Genomic DNA, 19,320 nt, shown 5'->3' with positions numbered 1-19,320 from the left:
GTATTTTTTTATTGGCTTGTTGTGTCTACTACTTTCTAGATAGAGTAAAGTTAATTGTCTTTTTCATGCATCTAATTGCATATATATACTTAGAGTATAATTAATTTAGCCTACGGGTATCAGGGGCGCCATTTCACGAAAATTTAGGGGATAACAATACAATGATGTTCTTATAAGAGAGGATTCAAGGATTAAGCCCCCCCCCCTCCCCACCCGCCTTTCCTTATGCACAGAGTATACATTGACCACTTTGCATTTGGTTTTATTTTTTTGCATTTTGGTATTTGGTAAGCATTGGGTATTTCTCAAAATAAACAATAATACTGGTTAAAGAAATAGTAAAACAAATATTTCTTGTGCAATGGCCATAGACTTGGTCCATTTTAGTTGTATCAATCTGAGATGTCAATATCTAAATGCAAAGTTAAGCGTAAATTAAGTACTACAACACCAAAATATAAAATAATAAAAGTTAGAGATAAATAATCTGAGCTGTGAACAGCTCAAATTGTGGGAAAAAAAAAATAACTATATGACAGAAAAGGTTATGTAACGGTTTTACTGAGATTTGTATAACCAACTCCAATACAAGTCAAAATAACTTTATCGCTGCCAGTTCGCAGGTCTTCTTCTTCATCTGATCGCTGTTTTGTTTCAACTTTGAACTGAGTGCCAAAAACATCTCGTAAAGATCGCAAGAACTTAATCCTGAAATAATAATTTTAAACATACTAGAATAACATTTGATACTTGAATAAAAATCTAGTGTACATAATTATAAACATTAAAAAGCGTGAACCAAGTCATTTCACGTGCCATAATACAGTTTCCCATTTAGTGTAGACTATAGGTTTAATACCTGAATATATACCAGATAATACAGAAGCATTATAATACGCGAGAAGGTTTCCCAGCCCCCAGGTTCGAAAGAAAGGTAATGCCAATATACGGCACCCAATCAATCAGTTTAAAGAAGCAGGTCAACACACAGAAAGTAGTCCTGGAAAACATGTCGTTGTTGCTGTTTGTATGCAAGAAAGAGCACAAGAAGCTCACTTAACCCGATTTGGTCGGGCTCAGTGCATCTATGGTACAGACGAGCAGTGACAAAAGACCGATATATGCATTGATTTCGACCTTAAAGGTACTAATAGATCTTAGCTAGGGTAAGCTATTTACCGTTTAGTATGTTACTGGGCAATTAACCTTTGGGCATTAATTATTGGGCAAACCTATTGTTTACATGTTTCTATAATAAACGTATTGTAATAAACAAGTTTTTAACATTCGAGGTTTTGCTTCGTGTTAAAAAATTCATTAGAATAGAGCTTGGACGTAGACCCATAAAAGAAAAAGTTTTTATTTTAAAGTCATACTTATTCTGCAAAAAAATTAATTCTACAGTTTCTGTTTGGGTAAAACCAGAGTTTCACTGCTAAGATGAAACTCTGGACATTTTCGACATTACAAATTAAAACACGGTCCATGCAGGAGAAATAGGGTCTGAGATGAATGCATCATGCATGGTCATTAATCCCAGACTGATCAATTTCCACATTTTTGTACTAGTAAGAATTTTACTCAGCGGCTGAATTTTGCAAAGTTTGCCATCATGAAGGACTTTTAACACTCACTTAATTTAGGCACAAGGGTATTGAAAAAATTTTATTACTAATTTCAGGCATCTCATGATTACAATTTATAGAATTTAGCAAAATATGTCATCAATTTACATAATTAGTTACTGACATAACTTATTTTTGCTACTAAAATGTGTTTTAAATTTGAACAATCAAGTTGCTACTTGTACAGAACATACGACAGACCACTTGGTATGCTAAAATTACATTAACCAAAAATCGATTATCGTGACAACATAACAATCTCTATGGATAAAAAAATTACCCAATTTGTATCTCTTTCTACTAATATCTACAAAAACACGAAACAATAAGGTGGAAAATGAATATCAGAAGCTATAGAAAAATATACTGGTAAATTGAATAGAAAAAAAGGAAGAGTTGCTTCATATATAAACAATATAATAAATTAAATAGACTTTGAAGATGACATGGGCAAAAACAACTATTCAAAATGCATGGTAGTTACATTTAAAAGCTGGCTTCATTGTAGAGTAGAACTTTTAGGAATTATAAGCCATCCATTAAGTGCAGAAAGAAAAATAACAATTAAGAGTAAAAGTGACCTAGTTCAATCTATTTAACGTCGAAACTAGAAAAGGCTGGCCATTAACCCCAAGCCACTAGAATGGTTGCATATCCCAAGAATCGACACTAGCGTGTACAAAACAAGACAGACAGGTCCAAACCTGGGAGAGGGGGGTATCAAAAAATTGGTTGTGAGGCTTTAGGAGGGAAAAATTGCAGAAGTATATTTGTGGTTCTAAACGTATCCTTGGATAAGGAGAGTCCTTTCGACCAATCATAAGAGGAAGTTTCACCTCCCCCCCTCCACCCCGAAACTACGTGTGTAGAATAATCTCCAACTAAAAGTTAAAAATCAGAAAAAAGACATGAACGACCCAAATGACAAGGTGCCTTTGAGGACCACCACTTCTACTCTGCAACTTCAACTACAATAGCCAACAACCTCTAATAAAGAAAATGCCCTAGGTTATGTTCTACGTTCAGGCAGTGTCCGGGTTGAAAATTTTAAATACTAAAATCTGAAAATGTCTCTTCCAAGGACGCCGATCCTTGAAATAATTGATTTAACCCTCTTTGTTTGAGAACTTAGGTCAATTTATTGGACTGAAACGATTAACCTTTCCACAGACCAAGATTTGTAGTCGCAATAGAGTATGATTTTCAAATAGAAGGAGATAACAAGTAAAAAGAATTTTAAATACTTCTAAACATGGGTTAGTTCTATAACGGGTCAGCCTCTTAGCATTTGGTCAGGTTTACTGGAATATTTGATTTGCTATTTCCTTCCTTTCTAAAACGCTATGGCAACCTCAAGGCTAGTTTACTCGTGAAAAACTTTCAGAAAAAGCTAGATTTATAAACAACACGCATCTTATAATACATTAAACCCCAAACGACACTATTGTATGTGATCCCTACACGCTGTTCCTTTTTGGATGGCAAAGACCTAACGCCATTGAAATACTATACAACAATATTATCAGTAAGAAGAATTGACACTAGATCGAATTAAAAGTGCCCGATCCGCATCACGTTACATTTGTCAATAAAAAGGTCAAACATTATAAATGACATGGGTATTTCTTGATTTTGAAGTTACACTTTATTTTTCAGAGGACTATCCTGGTGCGGGGGGGGGAGGGGGTCTACGGAAGAATCTTTATTTATTAATAAGAAGCATGCTGCCTTTTTCTCAGAGGACTATCCTGAGGGGGATAGTAATAAGTTCTAGAAAACAAAATGCATATTTTTGTAGATGGGAGCTTTAAACCTCTACAGTAGGGTTTTCTGATGTGCTGAATCCGATAGTTCGATAAAAAGTCAAGATTCCTTGAGTTTTTGGGGGTATTCCTCCCCTTTTATCCGCCTTGATTTATGCACAACTTGAAACAAAATTAATCGGTAATTAAAAAGCTTTTCTCTCATTTGTGGGTAAAAATTGGCAAGGGCTTGTAAACCTTTATTTTTTCTGTTTTTGATGACTTTTAATCTGAAAGCAACCATCAGTGTAAAAAGTTGATGGATTTGTGAAGTTTCATGTCACTGACTCTTTCTAAATGATTCAGCATTGACAAAACATGCCAAATGATTGTCATTACATTTGCAAGACAAATTGGTTTGAAAAGCTTATGTCAATACTATTTGGTTCCTAAATATTCACTATTTGTGTTGTGTCTTGGTATCTTTGGTAGATTCATGTTACAGGTAGAACTGCAAGTCGTTTCCATCTTTGAAATTTGTTTCCTTAAATCTTATCTTTGTTTGATCAATCACAAATTTTGTGCTTACAAGTTGAACAATGTTCAACTCGAGAAATTATAAAAGCCACACATGATTGGCGCTGTAGTTGTGCGTTATCTTAATTTGATCAACAACTGTGATTATGATGTCACCTGACCATTAAAAATAAAAGAGTTAAAAGCCGAATTGCAACTGGCAATTCAACATTGCACAGGGCACATTTGACTTTAAGATTGACAACACACCAACGAAGAAATTTATTTAATAGCATCATATAAATTTACCGTCAACCGGAAATCTAACTGGACTTGGGGTTCTTAGTATAATCTTACCACCATTTGGAATCTAATTAAATAATATTATTGGTGTCCACCCTAAAATACATTTGCAGCGACTTACGTATAAGGAGATAAGGGCCCAGTCATTATCTTTGAAACGTCCTTTTGACACAAGGCCATAAACAGAAGTGTGCTTGATTGACAGTTTGAATCAACACAACCACCTCTATATATTTCTTGCAGCAGCCGGTTAGCGGCTTCCAAGCCAACATCTTCGGGCACTGAAGGTGGTTTCCCAGAATTAATGGGGTTTGAGGATGACTCAGCTACAAGAAAAGCACCCTTTGTTGTCTCTGCAATCAAGACTATTCCATAGCCTATAAAAGAAACAATCATAGTCGAATTTTAAAATATGGGTAAAAACTAAAAACATATTCAGTTACATGAATTAATCTGAGGGAGGATGGGATAAATATGGATTTATGTACTGCTAAGAATAATCTAGTGGATCCCTACCCACTGGACCAGGGGCGTAATTTTCCATGGGGCAGGGGGCAACTGCCCCTCCCAGACTTCGGTTTGTCCCCCCAGACCCCGGTTTGACCCCCCCCCCAGAACTGAATTTTAGTTTCTTCCTAAATCTTGTCAAAACTAAGATAAACCTGCATAATTCACGCATCAACAGAAACAGATCAGATTTTTTAGTACATATTTACCTTTATAATACTAAAAAGCACATTTATAGTACTAATAGTACCTTTATGGTATCAAATGGCTTATTATTTAGTTTTTACTGTCATTTTTGCTTGATTTGGGATAATTCGCTCCCAACTTTGCCCTCCCCCCAGGATTTTGACGAAATTACGCTGCTGCACTGGGCACAAATGGAGAGGCGTAGAGGCTTCATAAGCGGAACAGGGTGGAACCAAGCATGATGAGGACAGCCAATTTTCAGTATCTCCAGCTCAAAGGTTAAGTGACATAAATTTATAAATATATAGATTTGTTTCTTTTTTATACCCAACATTTGAAAAACTTTACTACTAGTTACATTATATAATTTTCCACAGATTCACGCAAAAGCCCAGTGGAATATGAAAAGACCGTAACAACATAAATAGACACAGAAAATAACACCCGATGTATTAAACTACGTCAAGAATAGGAAAAATTTGGTGATCGGTGGTGCAAAAATTTGGTGAAAGGAAATTTGGTGATCGGTGGATGATAATAACATTATAATATGATAAGTTCTATTATATTTAATTTGGTTGTTCGGCGTTATTTATTTTATTTACTTACAAATGCAGTAAGTTAGTTCCAATCTAGCAAAGCTTGCCAGGTTCTTTATAGTATTCAGGAAGGCTGGTAACTTTAGTTAACTAAAAAGGATAGGTGAACTATTCTTGTTTTACTTAAATATCAAAACATCAAAATGACAACATCCCCCCTCCCCCATTATAGATCTACTAATGCCTAAAAACTAGGATTTTCTACCGTTTTACTTTTGGCTGTTATTAAATTATTACCTTGGTACTAAGTAAACTATAGCTAAAATAGTATACACGAATCTTAAAGCCTTAACCTTTTAAACTCAATTATGCATCATGTTTAAAAAAAACAGAGAGATACTTTTTACAGACATTTTTATTTAAAAACAAACACAAACAAAATTTAAAGAACAAAAAGCTCCTACTTTCAACTTTCCCTTTACACAGTTTATCAAAATTGGATTCTAACTAAGTTAAATATAATCTTAAATCATCTTCAACATTTAATTTGTTTCTACATTTACTTTTAAGATAGGTTAAACTTGAGAACCCTTTTTCACATAAATAAGTGCTGAAAAACCCTACAAGAAATTTAACAGCACTGCTTGACAGCTCTTTGTATTCCTTCCCAACATCGATACAGAAACCCAACAATGTAGTACCAGCAGTCAAATATTTATTTTTCAACGTTGGATCACATGAAACTTCAATGAGTTGTTCCTTTGGAAAGGTACTCAGGTTAGTGTCCATAGCATCAGCATTAAGGGGGTCACGTATCCAGTCAAGCTGTTTCTTCAAAGGTGGAAACTACTCTCTAATGCGGATCTTCAATCCATTCAAATACTGGTTCATTTGAGTCTTGAGTTCAGTGAAATGAGATATATTGTTCTCATTATCTTCCAAAAATGTATTTAATCTTTCAAACGGCTCGCAGTTGTTATTTTCTATTTGTGATCTTTTTTACCATTGCATTAGTTTTCTTTTCTATAAAAAATATCATAAAACTGCCCAGCATTGATAAGTTCCAAATGTTGAGTTTTTCAAAAATATCATTAGCCAATTTCAAAAGCCAACCAAAATCAGAAAGTACAGAAGGCAGATTGGACTTGTGTTCGGTAAAATATATATATATATATATATATATATATATATATATATATATATATATATATATATATATATATATATATATATATATATATATATATATATATATATATATATATATATATATATATATATATATATATATATATATATATATATATATATATATATATATATATATATATATATATATATATATATATATATATATATATATATGTGTATTGGAGTTCAAATACACGGGACACAACATTTCCCCGAGAAAGGCATCGTAGCTCAGTATGTAGCAATAATTTATCATGGAGGCTCCCCATTTCCTGGCATCGAATTTTAAAGTAACGAGATTTTTGAGGCCTAGTTTTTATGAAGTTCACAATTTTAACATTCTGGTCAAGGACATCTCTAAGTTCACTAGGGAGGATCTTAGGCACAAAAGCCTCTCGGTCAAGTACACGATGAGTAAACTTAAACTCAGTTGAAACTTTTTTAACATGGCCTAAAGTCCCGTGATGTGATCGCTCATAGCCTTATCACCCTTCATAGACACTGAAACCCAGTTTTTCCACTCCTGCCGGCTTTCGGAAAAAAAGAATCTAACGGCTTGAAAATATTTTCACCTTTTGCCGATGTTTTAATTGTCTTACAAAATAAAATATCTTCAAATATTTCATCTTGAAAAATGCCGCGTAAAAAACGATCAGTTGAGCTATGCCAGTGACATCCGTGATTTCACCGAGTTGTATACCAAAGCAAGGACAACCTCGAATAGTTCCGAAAAGTTGTTCTTTTTTGTCATACACCATATTACTAATTCTCCTTGAAACTGTATCATTTGATAATGGAACTGTTTTAATTATTTTTGTCTTTTTCTCTCCAAACATGCAAGAAACAATTTTTGCTTCGGCAGGGAGGATTAGATTTCCCCAACGGTATGGTTTTTACCAGCCTTCGCAAACTTTGTATGAAGCTTTTACAGCACTTTCATTTTGTTCTTCACCAGAAAACTGTTTTATTGTGTGTTTTTTCTACGTTAAGATCTTCCAAAGACATTCAAAGTACTGTAACTCCTTATTCACTAAATTATCATGTTTGCTTTCAAAACGGCGTTTTAAAAGAGAAGGTTTCATAGATTGGCTGAGTCAACACACTGACGTACTATTTGAACAGGACTCAGTGTCCTCAGAATAACAAAACACAACAAAATAAGACAATCCTGAGAGCTAGCTTGTAATAGCAGGCAATACTACTGCAGTGCAGTGACACGAGAAACTGGCCAGCCTACACAACCACTCTGATGACTAAGCCTCAATGGCACGCACCACAAAAACCCGTTTTAACCAAGAAGTATGGTGTCATCACATTTAACGCAAAGATGATATGTTTAATTAGGTGTATATCTGGAACCATCAAGGGGGCTCGGGTGCATAGTCAGAAAAGCAACCATGATATTTGAAAAGATTTTATGACAAGGAATGCAAGGGTACTATTTTTATTTAATCGGCATGTTTCCTTCAGAAGAGGCCAACCATTAAATATTTAACAACAAATTCAAATCTGGCCACGTGTCAGCTAGAACGCTCAGTGCCGTCAACTCAAAAAAAATAAAAACGGGGTTCAAAATGCATTTTTCTAATTATAAGGGGGGAATTTGTCATTATTTTTCAAAAACTACCGGGGAGGGGGCAAACAAAAATCTATTGGGAGGTACACGCCCAGCCCCCCTTCTAACTGACACCGAAGAAAACGCTTATGCGCAACTATTCAAAGCAACAACGATCAGTTGTACTCCTATACAAACATTAGATTCTTATTTACAGATTCCTAAGGATGAGCCACTTTTCACTATTACTGTTCCATTTTTTCTCTGCTTCTACTTTCATGTGTTCCTTATTTCCACTCTGGAAATAATTGAACTGTTCGTTTACACATGACGTCACTTATTCCGCATTTTCTGTGGTTAGCAGATGTAACTTATGTGACAGCCAATCCAGACTGTTTCAAGCGGTAATCCTCCTAACATGTGACTATCATTTACATCTCGCGAAACGCTAAAGATAAGTGATCGGGAATATCTTAAATAAGTAATGGCGGTATACTCGAACGTACTATAAATGAGAGAGTCCGAGCTGCTATGTGAAAAGTATCGAATCATCAATAGTGTGAATCAAACACCGTCTAAGTCATATGTTACTTTTACAGCATAGGAATTTTAGTACATATTAAATATAATACAAGCAACATGCGAATCCAGGTGGATTTGATTTATTATAAAAAATCTGAAATGCTACTTGGAGACTAAGCACATTTCTGTCATTGAAAAGATACCATAAATTCAGTGAAATATCTGTATTTATGATTTAAGAGGATATCTGATGGCATTAGTCGATCATCTTGAAATAGGAGAATGAGCATGCAATTATCCATATCTTTGCTTTGATACGTTTTATGCAGCTCAGAAGATCAGAATTTTTTCCAGCATTTTGAGCCTTAAGTGTACGGACCTAAGATGGAAACATAAAATGATAGAAGGGAAGACTAGAATGGCGCTGTCAAGGTTTACAGATCGCAATTTGTTTAACAAGAATTCGACTAAAAATACCCGACGTTTTGTAATGAATAGGGAAACTGAAAATGTTCCTAAATACTGATTTCATTGGCGTCAATTCACAAATATGAGGGGGGGGGGGGCAAATTTATTTTTCGAAAGCTAGGGAGATAATTTGGTTTATTATCTTAGCAGTGAAAAACATAGAGAGATTCTATCACCAATTATGAAGAATAAAATAAACAAAAGGTCAGCTAATAAAGTGAGACTGGAATTGCCTACTCCAAGGACAAACCGTTTCGCCAATTCGTTCATTCCTTTTTACATGTCAATGTTTAATAAGTTATAGTCTCGTATTTTTTCTGTATTCTTGTTTTCGTTGCAAGTACTAGCACCATTTAGTTGGAATTTTTATTCTAAACTATGATTGCTTGTATAAATAAAACTATTCTATTCTTTTCATTCTATTGAAAATGCAAAAAGGGCATTTTTCAATCGAAAGATCGAAATATAATCTTTTCTAAATCTACAGGGGGTGGGAAAAAAATTAATGGCACCTGACAACCCCCCCCCCCACCCCCCCATTGACACCACTGTAATTAGTCTAATTTTCAGGGGAAAATTACCAGTTTTATTCATTATTAGGATTATTTTGCTATTATTAAAAATTTACTAATTTATGAATCAACCAAAGTTCTTACCAGGCGCTCCCTTTTTTCCGACCCCCTTCCGATGATCAGTTGTGATGAAAACATCAGATATAACCTTCAGCAGAAGACCTTTCGCGGATTCAACCATTCTATTTGCTATAGCTGGTGACACTTGTACGGCATAAGCAGTTCCACGAATTCGTTTTATCAGACCAGGATCAAGAAACTGTAAATAGCAGGAATTAGTACCAATGAAGTTCCAATTTCAAAAGAAGTTCAATTGTTTATGTTTTTCTCCCAATACGGCATTTGCTAAAACCAAAATATTGAAAAAATGAATAGACAATTAATCTCGTTTACATAGTCACCATATTACTCTACAATAAGGGAAATTAGAGTTCCTGAAACACTGGTAAAAATTAGTCTTTTCAAATATAGAATATTTTGGTGTTTCAAATTTGAAAAATTATCCAAACCAGGAACTAGTGGACCATTGCCCTAGAAAGTCATGATCATTTCATATTTGTTTTATTCAAATCACCTATTTCTGCTATTTCGAAGAAAAAACCACACCCCTCTCTACGTGCAAATTAAATTTATCCGTGTAGGCGCAGTTAAGATCACACAACATTCGAACTACTGATATACTACTGCTACTACTACTTACAGCTCCCTGCATCACCAGGCCGCCTGAGGCCGACACACCTACGTACAGTCCATCTTCATCCCAATCTGTTCAAAGTTTTTCTCTTTACACCCTCCCAAGAAGTTTCTTTTGGCCTTAAATATTTCCTTACGACATCCTCCCACCCTGCTTGTCATTTAGCCCTAGACGGCGGGCCGACAAGCAGAATCTTTGGCAATCTATCATCGTTCACCACACAACGTGTCCTAGCCAACTCATTCTTTCTTTCATAATAACCCTAGAAAGCGGGATTGATATGGCTGACTTTAATTATAATTTACCGCTTTAATATCATAGCCATAACAGCGTTTAGGAAACCAAAAAGGCTTTGATAATCGACAAAACCATTATTTAGAAAATTAGATTAATCTGGATTACACAAATACTTTGGTGTCAGAGAAGACAAAATTCCACCAAACTCCATCATTTGGTTCTCTACCATATTTCCTAATTTTACTATTGAAATTATAAACAAACCGAAAAAAGCAGCAATTTTGGTCCAAATTACTCATGCTTTGACAATTCTAATATTTACCACTTAAACTGTTTTTTGGTGGGGGGGGGGCTAGGGCGACCAGTAAACGTCACATTGTTATTTTGGAGAAATAGTACTTGGCCCTATCGCGGGAAAACCTTCTAATTTCTAACTCAAATCAAACTAAACCTTAGAATTAAAATAATTTAAGAGCGTCAGATCCTCATATTAAGAGACTTATCCTTCTGGCACATATTTTAGATACCAAGGTGTTTTATGAAGCAGGGTATCAATGCCTGCATTCTGAAAATTCAAGCCATAGAATTATCTCTTGAGATACAACGACCAAACCACAAAAAGATTTATCGAAAATTACAAGAGTTGAAAAATGTGTCTCTTAGCATGGATTCTCTTCTTTGTTCATACCCATTTTTCATTGGCAAAAACAAAACAATAAAAAAGTGCTAATGTCACTAACATTAATAATTCCATAACGAGTCAGGCACTGAGCAGTGTTTTGTGAAATATGTTTCAACATTTTACAAAACTAAGAATGAAGAAAATCCCAAATATAAAAAAAGTCTGAAGATTTAAATATATTGATAGTTTAGATAGATTATACGTGATTAATAGCAACCCAAGTTTGATATCGACCCCCCCCCCCTTTCTCTACGCCCTCGATGAGAGATCCAGAAATCGGATACGGGGGAGGTAGGGCAAAGTGCACTGTGTTTCAATAGGGTCCAGTGTCTGATCCAATAGAGATTTATCATGGTTCTTTATGTTTTAGGTTCTTAACCTTTGTAACAGACAATGCACAACTGAAAGCATAAAAGTGGAAACAAGAACGCAACTACAGCAACTTAATGGAATTAGAAAAAAAATGAGATTTGGTAGAGCGCAAAAAGAAAATTAAATGTGCCTTTCGGCTTGCACAGTTCAAAATAATAAACCCTTTTAAGAACAGGTCTGTACCTAAAGTTCGAATTTAAGCTGCATTTTACCCTTCCATTTTGCATTTTATTTTATGGTTTGACCCTTTCTCGCCCTCTAGCTACTGATGCCTTCTCAAGAAATTATGCTTAGAACGATGAAATAATGAATGAAGAAATTACACATCAATGAAATTTTCAGTTAATATTGCAAAACAAGAATAAAGGGGTCAGAGCATCTTTCTATAAGTGTAGGTAGACCCTTCTTACACAATTCCGCAATTACCTAATGTGCTAGTGTTTTATACTCAAGTATTTAAGCCTGAAATTAATTGTGGTTCCACTTGGTTACAGTCAGTTTCAGTTGCTTCAAAACCTCTCTTTGAAACTTTCATTGGCATAGCATTAATCCAAGTTTCAAAAAATACGCCACCATCAGTAGTTGGAAAATTAAGTATGGCTGGAGGTGGGCACGTGAACGGTAATCCTTTTGAAGGGGTTCTTATTTTTTAGAGGGGGTAAATTACATAGGAACTAATGGGAAAATCAAGGAAATGTTGACATTTTCAGAGAGCCCAATGACCCGTCTTCCGCCTCCTTTTTTAAATTCTTCAAGAGTTTGTCGATCACTTTAATCTATTACCTGAAGTGGCCTCAGTTGTTTCCTCACGGGGCAGGAAAAGAAGACTTCTCCTCCACCAAATGGAGGAGCACCGCGTCGATTTATTTTCATGTCTAGTCCTTCATCGTCAACAACAAACCGCCGCAGGATCGGAAAAAAGCCACACTTTAATGCATCGACTGAAGGGTCAACCTTGTGGGAAATAAATATTAGTATTAGTACAATTATCAGGAATAAGCTTACACTTTACCTTACTATGAGCATAGCACGTTTCTTACATTAAATATTTAAAAGGAAATAACATATATCTTATTAAAAGCTTCAACAACCTTTGTTGATAATAATAATGGCTATTTTACACTATTTTTCCAAAATTAGTTTATACAAATCTCACAACATGACCAACAGTTAAAAACATTACCTTCATCCCCAAAGTAAGCCTAATTGTAGTAAGACGGGAAAGTAACATTAACATGATACTTAGTGTATAGGTTTAATTTTGCCCAGCTAATCTATTTAAACGAACACAAGAATATAATTCAATACTAAGAAAAGAATTGGCATGTTCCATGCCTTATTTGATTGGCTGCTAACTAGCCTGGTTTGCGCAGATTGCCGTGCAAATTATTTAAGATACCTTGTAAAATATTAGTAACACTACTTATCATAAAATTTTGCTACAGGAGTTTTCCTAGCATAAAAATTACCTTTTGCCAATCTTAAACTTGTAGTTTATTATGCTGACCATCCCACGTGGTCTACTATAGCCACTATCAGCGGATCCCTCAAAACCTTGTAGTGCCTATTAAGTAGGTCGACATTTGTCACCCAGCTTAAAAGCCAAGTTAATTTGCAGCTCACACTTATTATTTTGAAAAATCCACGAAAAAAAATTTGCGATATATGGCTGAGCAACATGGAGTGTTGCTCCATGTTGCTCAGCCTTATTTTGGCTGAGCAACAGCCAATGTAAGGCTAAAAATGTCTCCTTATTAACTGGGCTTTATGTTAATGTTATTATGTTAATGTCTTTAACAATAATTTTCATGAAATTCTCCCATTTTATCACAAATCACACAACCTCATATTTCGTTTAGTAGAAAACTTTCAAAGTTTATTATTTCCTTTAATTGAGCTGGATTGTCCTAAAAAGTAAGGTTTTAATCTTTAGCAAATCACAAAAACCTTCAAGCTTCATACCAGTGTCAAAATTAGACTTTCATTTTAAAGCCCCCTATGATCCAGCATAGAATAACCTCTACACAGAGCCGGCCTTACTGGTGCACGGGGCCTGGTGCAGCCGCCCCTGAGTGGGGCCTTTTTGAAACTGAAAACAAAAGAAGAGGACATTTATCTGGTAACCAGGGCCAAAAGGCCCTAACAAAGGGGGTTTTGATTGTTATAACCGCTGGCCCTACTCTACATAAACGGGGCCCCACATTTGGAAATCCTGGTCTTACATTCAACGGCTGTTTCTGTGAGGCCCTTTGCGATGTCACAAATCACTAATATGATTGTAATTCGTTACATATTTGGTCCTGTTAACGCGGGGCCCCGGTAGGCACGAGGCCCAGGGCAGCCTCCCGACTTGCTACCCCCAAAGGCTAACACTGCTAATAAAGCATCATTTTTTTTTTACTATCTTGTGGCTCATAGCAGAAGTGTCGGCAAAGTTTAACTCGTTAATAATAAAAATAGATATTGCACCACTCGACTCAGATTGGCTTGGTTCAGTGCAAGGTATCCTTTTTAGGATCCTCTGATAAATACCTGTCCTTGGGAAGACAAAAACATTGCAGACAAAATTCATTAGATTTCTTTATATTTTCCTTTAAATATACTCCGTCGTCCATATTACCAACCCTTTCTAAAAACAGATATACAGTTGTCAGTCACTTCAAAATGAGGATTTTTTTAGTGAGCCACTTCCCTTTTAAAAGAATAATTGCTTGGGGTTTAATCTGGGGAATGTAGTGAACATGGAGTCAATTTAAATCCTAATTTCTGACACCTTGTAAGGAAACAGCACACCTGTAAACCCATACATGATAAGGTAGTAGCCACAATCTAGGAAATCATGAAGAAAAGGTGAGCTACATTTTTGACACAATACAGTGAGTTACTCTAAGTTACATTTTTGTAGCTTAGGGGTTGATGAGAAAACTAATTTACTGATGGAGGTAGTAAAACTAGTAAAACTAAGTAAAAACTTAGTAAACTAGTAAAACTAAGTAAAACTAGTAAAACTAAGTAAAACTAAGTAAAAACTAGTAAAACTAAGTAAAACTTAGTAAAACTAATTTACTAAGTGCATATTGCTACTAATGCTTCTACTACTTCTACAACTATTGCTGCTACTGAAACTAATGGTGTTGGTTTTTAAGAAAGGAAGAGGATTGGTTAACCAGATTTCAACCTTTAAATCTATAATTGAGGAGACCTTGAATATATTATTTTTTTTCTGTGTGCTGAGTTTCACAAATTGTGATCAGTCATATGATTGAGCAAATAAAATGGTTTATTGAAAGTTTTATCATTATATGGTACACAAAATAAATCAATTTTCCTATTCACACCATTAATGAAAAAATGTGGGTTTTTTTATACCTACAATAAATTTCGTTCGCTGTAAAAATAATTATTTGCTTACGAAAATGATGATTCAAAGCTCTAAAAATTCTTCTTTTGCCTTTAGAATTTATTATAAAATATTTATTTATTCTTTTTCTTATAGTTAAACCTTTGCTACAATATGCCAGATACACTTTGAGTCATTTTTATCTAGGAAATTATGATTTGGCAGAGAAATAGTCATAAAAGAGCTCTAAATATTATTTTTGTCAACAAAAACGTTGCTGTATTCTTAATCTGATACATCAGTATTTAATTTTTACCAGTGTATGCACATGAATTCATTCTAAAACCTTTTATAAAACAAGTAAAAAAGTTGAATGCTACTGAAAGGTTCAAAAACGAAATACCTGCCTGCATAGGGTTCCCAATTTTAAGACAGCTTTGAAGACAACAAATAAAGCAGAAATTTTTTCTGAAGACTGGCTAGATTGCAAAATCATTCCAGGGGGTTTGAAAAAAGGGGGGCTTCTTTACTCAAGAAAAAGCATCATACTTTTTTCAACTCTCTACATAACTTTGCCTTTTTTGTTAATTTTTGGTCTTGCAGGGCGGAGGGGGGGGGGCTAAACATTATGTTAGCCTCCTTTTGGTCATCCTTGTCTAAATAGCTCCTTTCCTGTAAAAGATATTGCCTACGAATGCAGTTTCTCATGTTTAGCCCTATATATTTTGCTAATAAATAAATAATTAACCCTCCTCACTATTAATCGTTAGAGCTATGTGCAACTATGAGAACAGCATCATCCAGAACCACAAACTCTGAATATCCTTAATATGGCTGATAAAAAGAAGAAAACTGGATGACCTAAAATTTATTAAAAATCTAAAATTCTCTGAAAAAAAATGTAAAGACCTTGTTGTTAGGGTTTGACATAGCCTCCTTTGCTTCAGTGATAAACGTGAAAGGAGTTCAGTTTTAACTATATATTTTCTAATTTGTACTTTTATAATGTTAAAAAATGTCGTTACTTGATCATTTGTCACTCCTCTCAGCACTATCTTCAAGGGCTTCTTGCAAAAGGGGGCAAGTTGCATAACAGATTCGAGATAATAGCCAATCCCTCGCTGGCATGAACAATCATGTTCGATGGGACCTCCAACCAATAGTCCAGGTTGAAAATAAATTGCTGTACCAGTTTCGTTAACTTCTACTTTTGTACCATTTGTAATTTTATCCAATAATCGAATAAAACCAGCTTCGTATTCTGAAAATTTTGAGAAAAATTATTAAAATGGCTCAAAGTGTGTATTGTAAAATAATGCAATAAAAAAAAATAAAGAAATAACAGACAGACAACTTCATCTACTGTAAAGGAAAAATGACATTAGTTATTAAAGAAAAGGACAAAATGTAGGTAAAATTATTTCTTGAGAGATGAGCTATTGTACCATATTATACAAAATCATGTATATATTGCAGAAGAACTGTCATATTTTAGTCAAAACACACCCAAGTCACAGCAATATTTTATCAGAAAAGAGCCAATAAAACAAACTGTTTGAGCAAGTAATCTGAGTTCAAGAATGAATAGAGTCCCTGGCAAGTCCACTTTGAAGCCAACACCCCCAGGAACACATTAAACAACAAGCCAAATTTGAAATTACCCAATAGTCCTTAGATATCATTGGGCCAATTTAAACTAATTGGTTATGCTACATAATAGGTAATTCATACTCATTCACCAGGAACTCCTATAATTGAGTATTAAAATTGAATTACAGACAACCACTCAAATAAAAAAGAAGTTTTGGTGTAAACATTACACATTTAATTACAAATTGCTACTAAATTGGCCATAAATCATAGCTCCCTTTTATTATTACCAATTTTGAGCACCAATCATCATTCATGCAGTATACATGTCATTGATAGACAAAAAGTTAAAGTTGGTGATTCTGCAACTGGTGCAGAAATTCCTTATTTTTCTCCATTATTTTTTTAATCCCACTTAAATTCTTTAATTTTCATTAAAAAGTACAGAAGACAACTGTTACTTCTCTACTTCACATGTTTCTTTCACCAAAATAATCCAAAATTAGGGACATACTTCCTCTTGTTGGGTCTGACCAGAATTAGCATGACCTCCCTTGATGCCCTGTCTGCTATTATTTTTTCTCCCAAGTCTTCAATTGTATTTTGAGCAAACCCATGCTTCCACAAAGTCATTAGAGTCTATGACCTTTTTAAGGGAGTCTTGAAATGCAGCTTTTTCCAGAAGAGTTAAAGCTCATGTATTATAAGATTTGAACAACAACCCTGATGTTCTGATTATATATACTTTATCAATATCATTTTTTTTCTGATCTAAGAGAGATAAAGCTACTGACACCCTTTTTGGCAGAGCCTTTTTATTGCTTTTTCCATTAAGTTTATTGTTTTGCACACTTTTTTTTCGAATTTTTTTACATTATGTATCATAGCTCTTCCAGTCCCTTAGGGAAGGCAATTCCCAGCAAACCAATCAGCGTACAGATACTGAGATCTCTATTGCAGTATCTCCAATCCCTGATGATAACAGTCTGATACCATGATACCTGTCCCGGAGTCCCAAAATTCTCATGCTGATGTCCAGCTGACCAATGATTTCCAGACACTTGAAAGAAAGTAGAAACGCAAAAAGCCCTCTGCTAGTCCCCCTGAAATAATTGGAAACCTTGCACAATCCAAGCTATTGAAATTAAGAACAAACTCATTATCCTTTTCAATCCAACTATGAAGGAGCAAGCTTTTGCTCCCAAAGATATTGTTAAGATAAGAATGAACCTCTTTAAACTTTTTATATGTAGTTTCACTGTGAGCATAAACAAAAATGGCTCTTAGACTGTTATGTTCCGAGACAGAAAAGATGCATGCTACCCCATTAACTAAAATGGAAATGACAATATCTCTGTTATAGCATGATATTGAATAATTACCTGAATTGTGAAAGACTCAAATTTTTCGAAACTTGGACACACAACTGTTCTACCTCTGACTTAAGTGCCATAACTGTCATAGCAACAACTCATTTTCCTCTGGAATAAAATTCACTGCAATTGTTAATTTACAAAAAATGATGGTAAACATCAGTCCAAAGATCATACATTATTCCCAAAATATGCACAACATGACAAAGTTATGAAAATGGCCCATCAAGAAAATATAAATACCTGCAATAGAGCTTGCCTGGCTAGCCAAGAAGTCACCTACCATGGAAAAAGTGGGTTAGCATAGTAGCAATGCTACTTGGCAGTTTTCATGCCGGTGTTGTCAGATTTTGAAATTTGTTGGCAGATTTGAAATTTGTTGGTTGATTTGGCAGCTTTTGCTATACTGTTGAATTCTGCAACTGGCTGCATTGGAACTTTTCCCATACCTGGAAGTCACCTTCTCCATGAATTATTAATCCTAATGAAATGAACCCAACCCCTGGTTCCATATCCCATACAATGATCAAATTCAGTTATTATTATTTTCTGTCCCACCCTCAGCTATCTCAACTTCATCCCATCAATGAGCACTCCAATGCAAACAATATCCACCATACCCTCTAAAATAAAGGACCTGACCATAACTTAATGTCTGGCATAGTTGCAACCCCATATAGCAAACCTACAACAGGCCAACATTACCCAACAAATAGATAGGGCTCCCAACTATTGGCCAATCAGTATTACCTCTGCTGTTAAGAAAAATCCTAGAAGGCATTGTAAATGCTGCTGCTCTCAAACATTTGGCCACAAATAACTTTCTATCGAAACACAGATTCCAATCAGCTAGATCAATTGAAACAAATCTGATTGACTCATATAATTGCATAACTGAGCTCCTTGACCAAAGTCTCCCAGTTGATATGGTTCTACCAGACTTTTCTAAAGCCTTCAATAAAGTCTGTCATCTAAGGCTCCAGCTGAAACTGAAAGCAATTGGTAGTGAACTGGATTATGTCTTTCTTGAAGAGAAGGAAGCAGGCGGTCAATGTTTTGGTGAAGGTGGTACAGCTTTCTATTCTGAAATAGCAGAGGTCTTGAGTGGGGTGCCTCAAGGAAGTGTTTTGGTACCTACACTTTTCAATATCTACATTAACGACGCTCCAACAACCGTGAGTAATAAACTTAGCCTATATGCTGATGACTTGAAAAGTGCAAGGTTCTCCATTTTGGAAGAAATAACCCACGATGGCAATATTCAATGTTATCAAATTCTGGTGAGAGACAACCGATTTTCGAGAGT

General features: G+C 35.0%; 1 protein-coding gene across 1 annotated transcript; it reads right to left on the bottom strand.

Moving 5' to 3' along the window:
• Positions 1-545: 545 nt before the first annotated feature.
• On the bottom strand, positions 546-18,906 carry LOC148940324 (RNA 3'-terminal phosphate cyclase-like protein). The gene is made up of 7 exons (XM_089106136.1): positions 18,765-18,906; positions 17,567-17,701; positions 16,077-16,312; positions 12,495-12,665; positions 9,811-9,985; positions 4,308-4,563; positions 546-708 (listed from the first exon to the last, which is right to left on the bottom strand). Exons 1-7 carry the CDS (start codon positions 18,904-18,906, stop codon positions 546-548), a joined length of 1,278 nt encoding a protein of 425 aa, XP_088962262.1.
• Between the last annotated feature and the right edge of the window lie 414 nt (positions 18,907-19,320).

This window comes from Artemia sp. Qi Xiang Cuo, chromosome 20 (assembly GCF_049724085.1).
Source record: "Artemia sp. Qi Xiang Cuo chromosome 20, ASM4972408v1, whole genome shotgun sequence".
Classification (NCBI taxonomy): Eukaryota; Metazoa; Arthropoda; class Branchiopoda; order Anostraca; family Artemiidae; genus Artemia; species Artemia sp. Qi Xiang Cuo.
The sequence above is the reverse complement of the archived record's forward strand: the minus strand, read 5'-3'. Positions and strand labels throughout refer to the sequence as shown.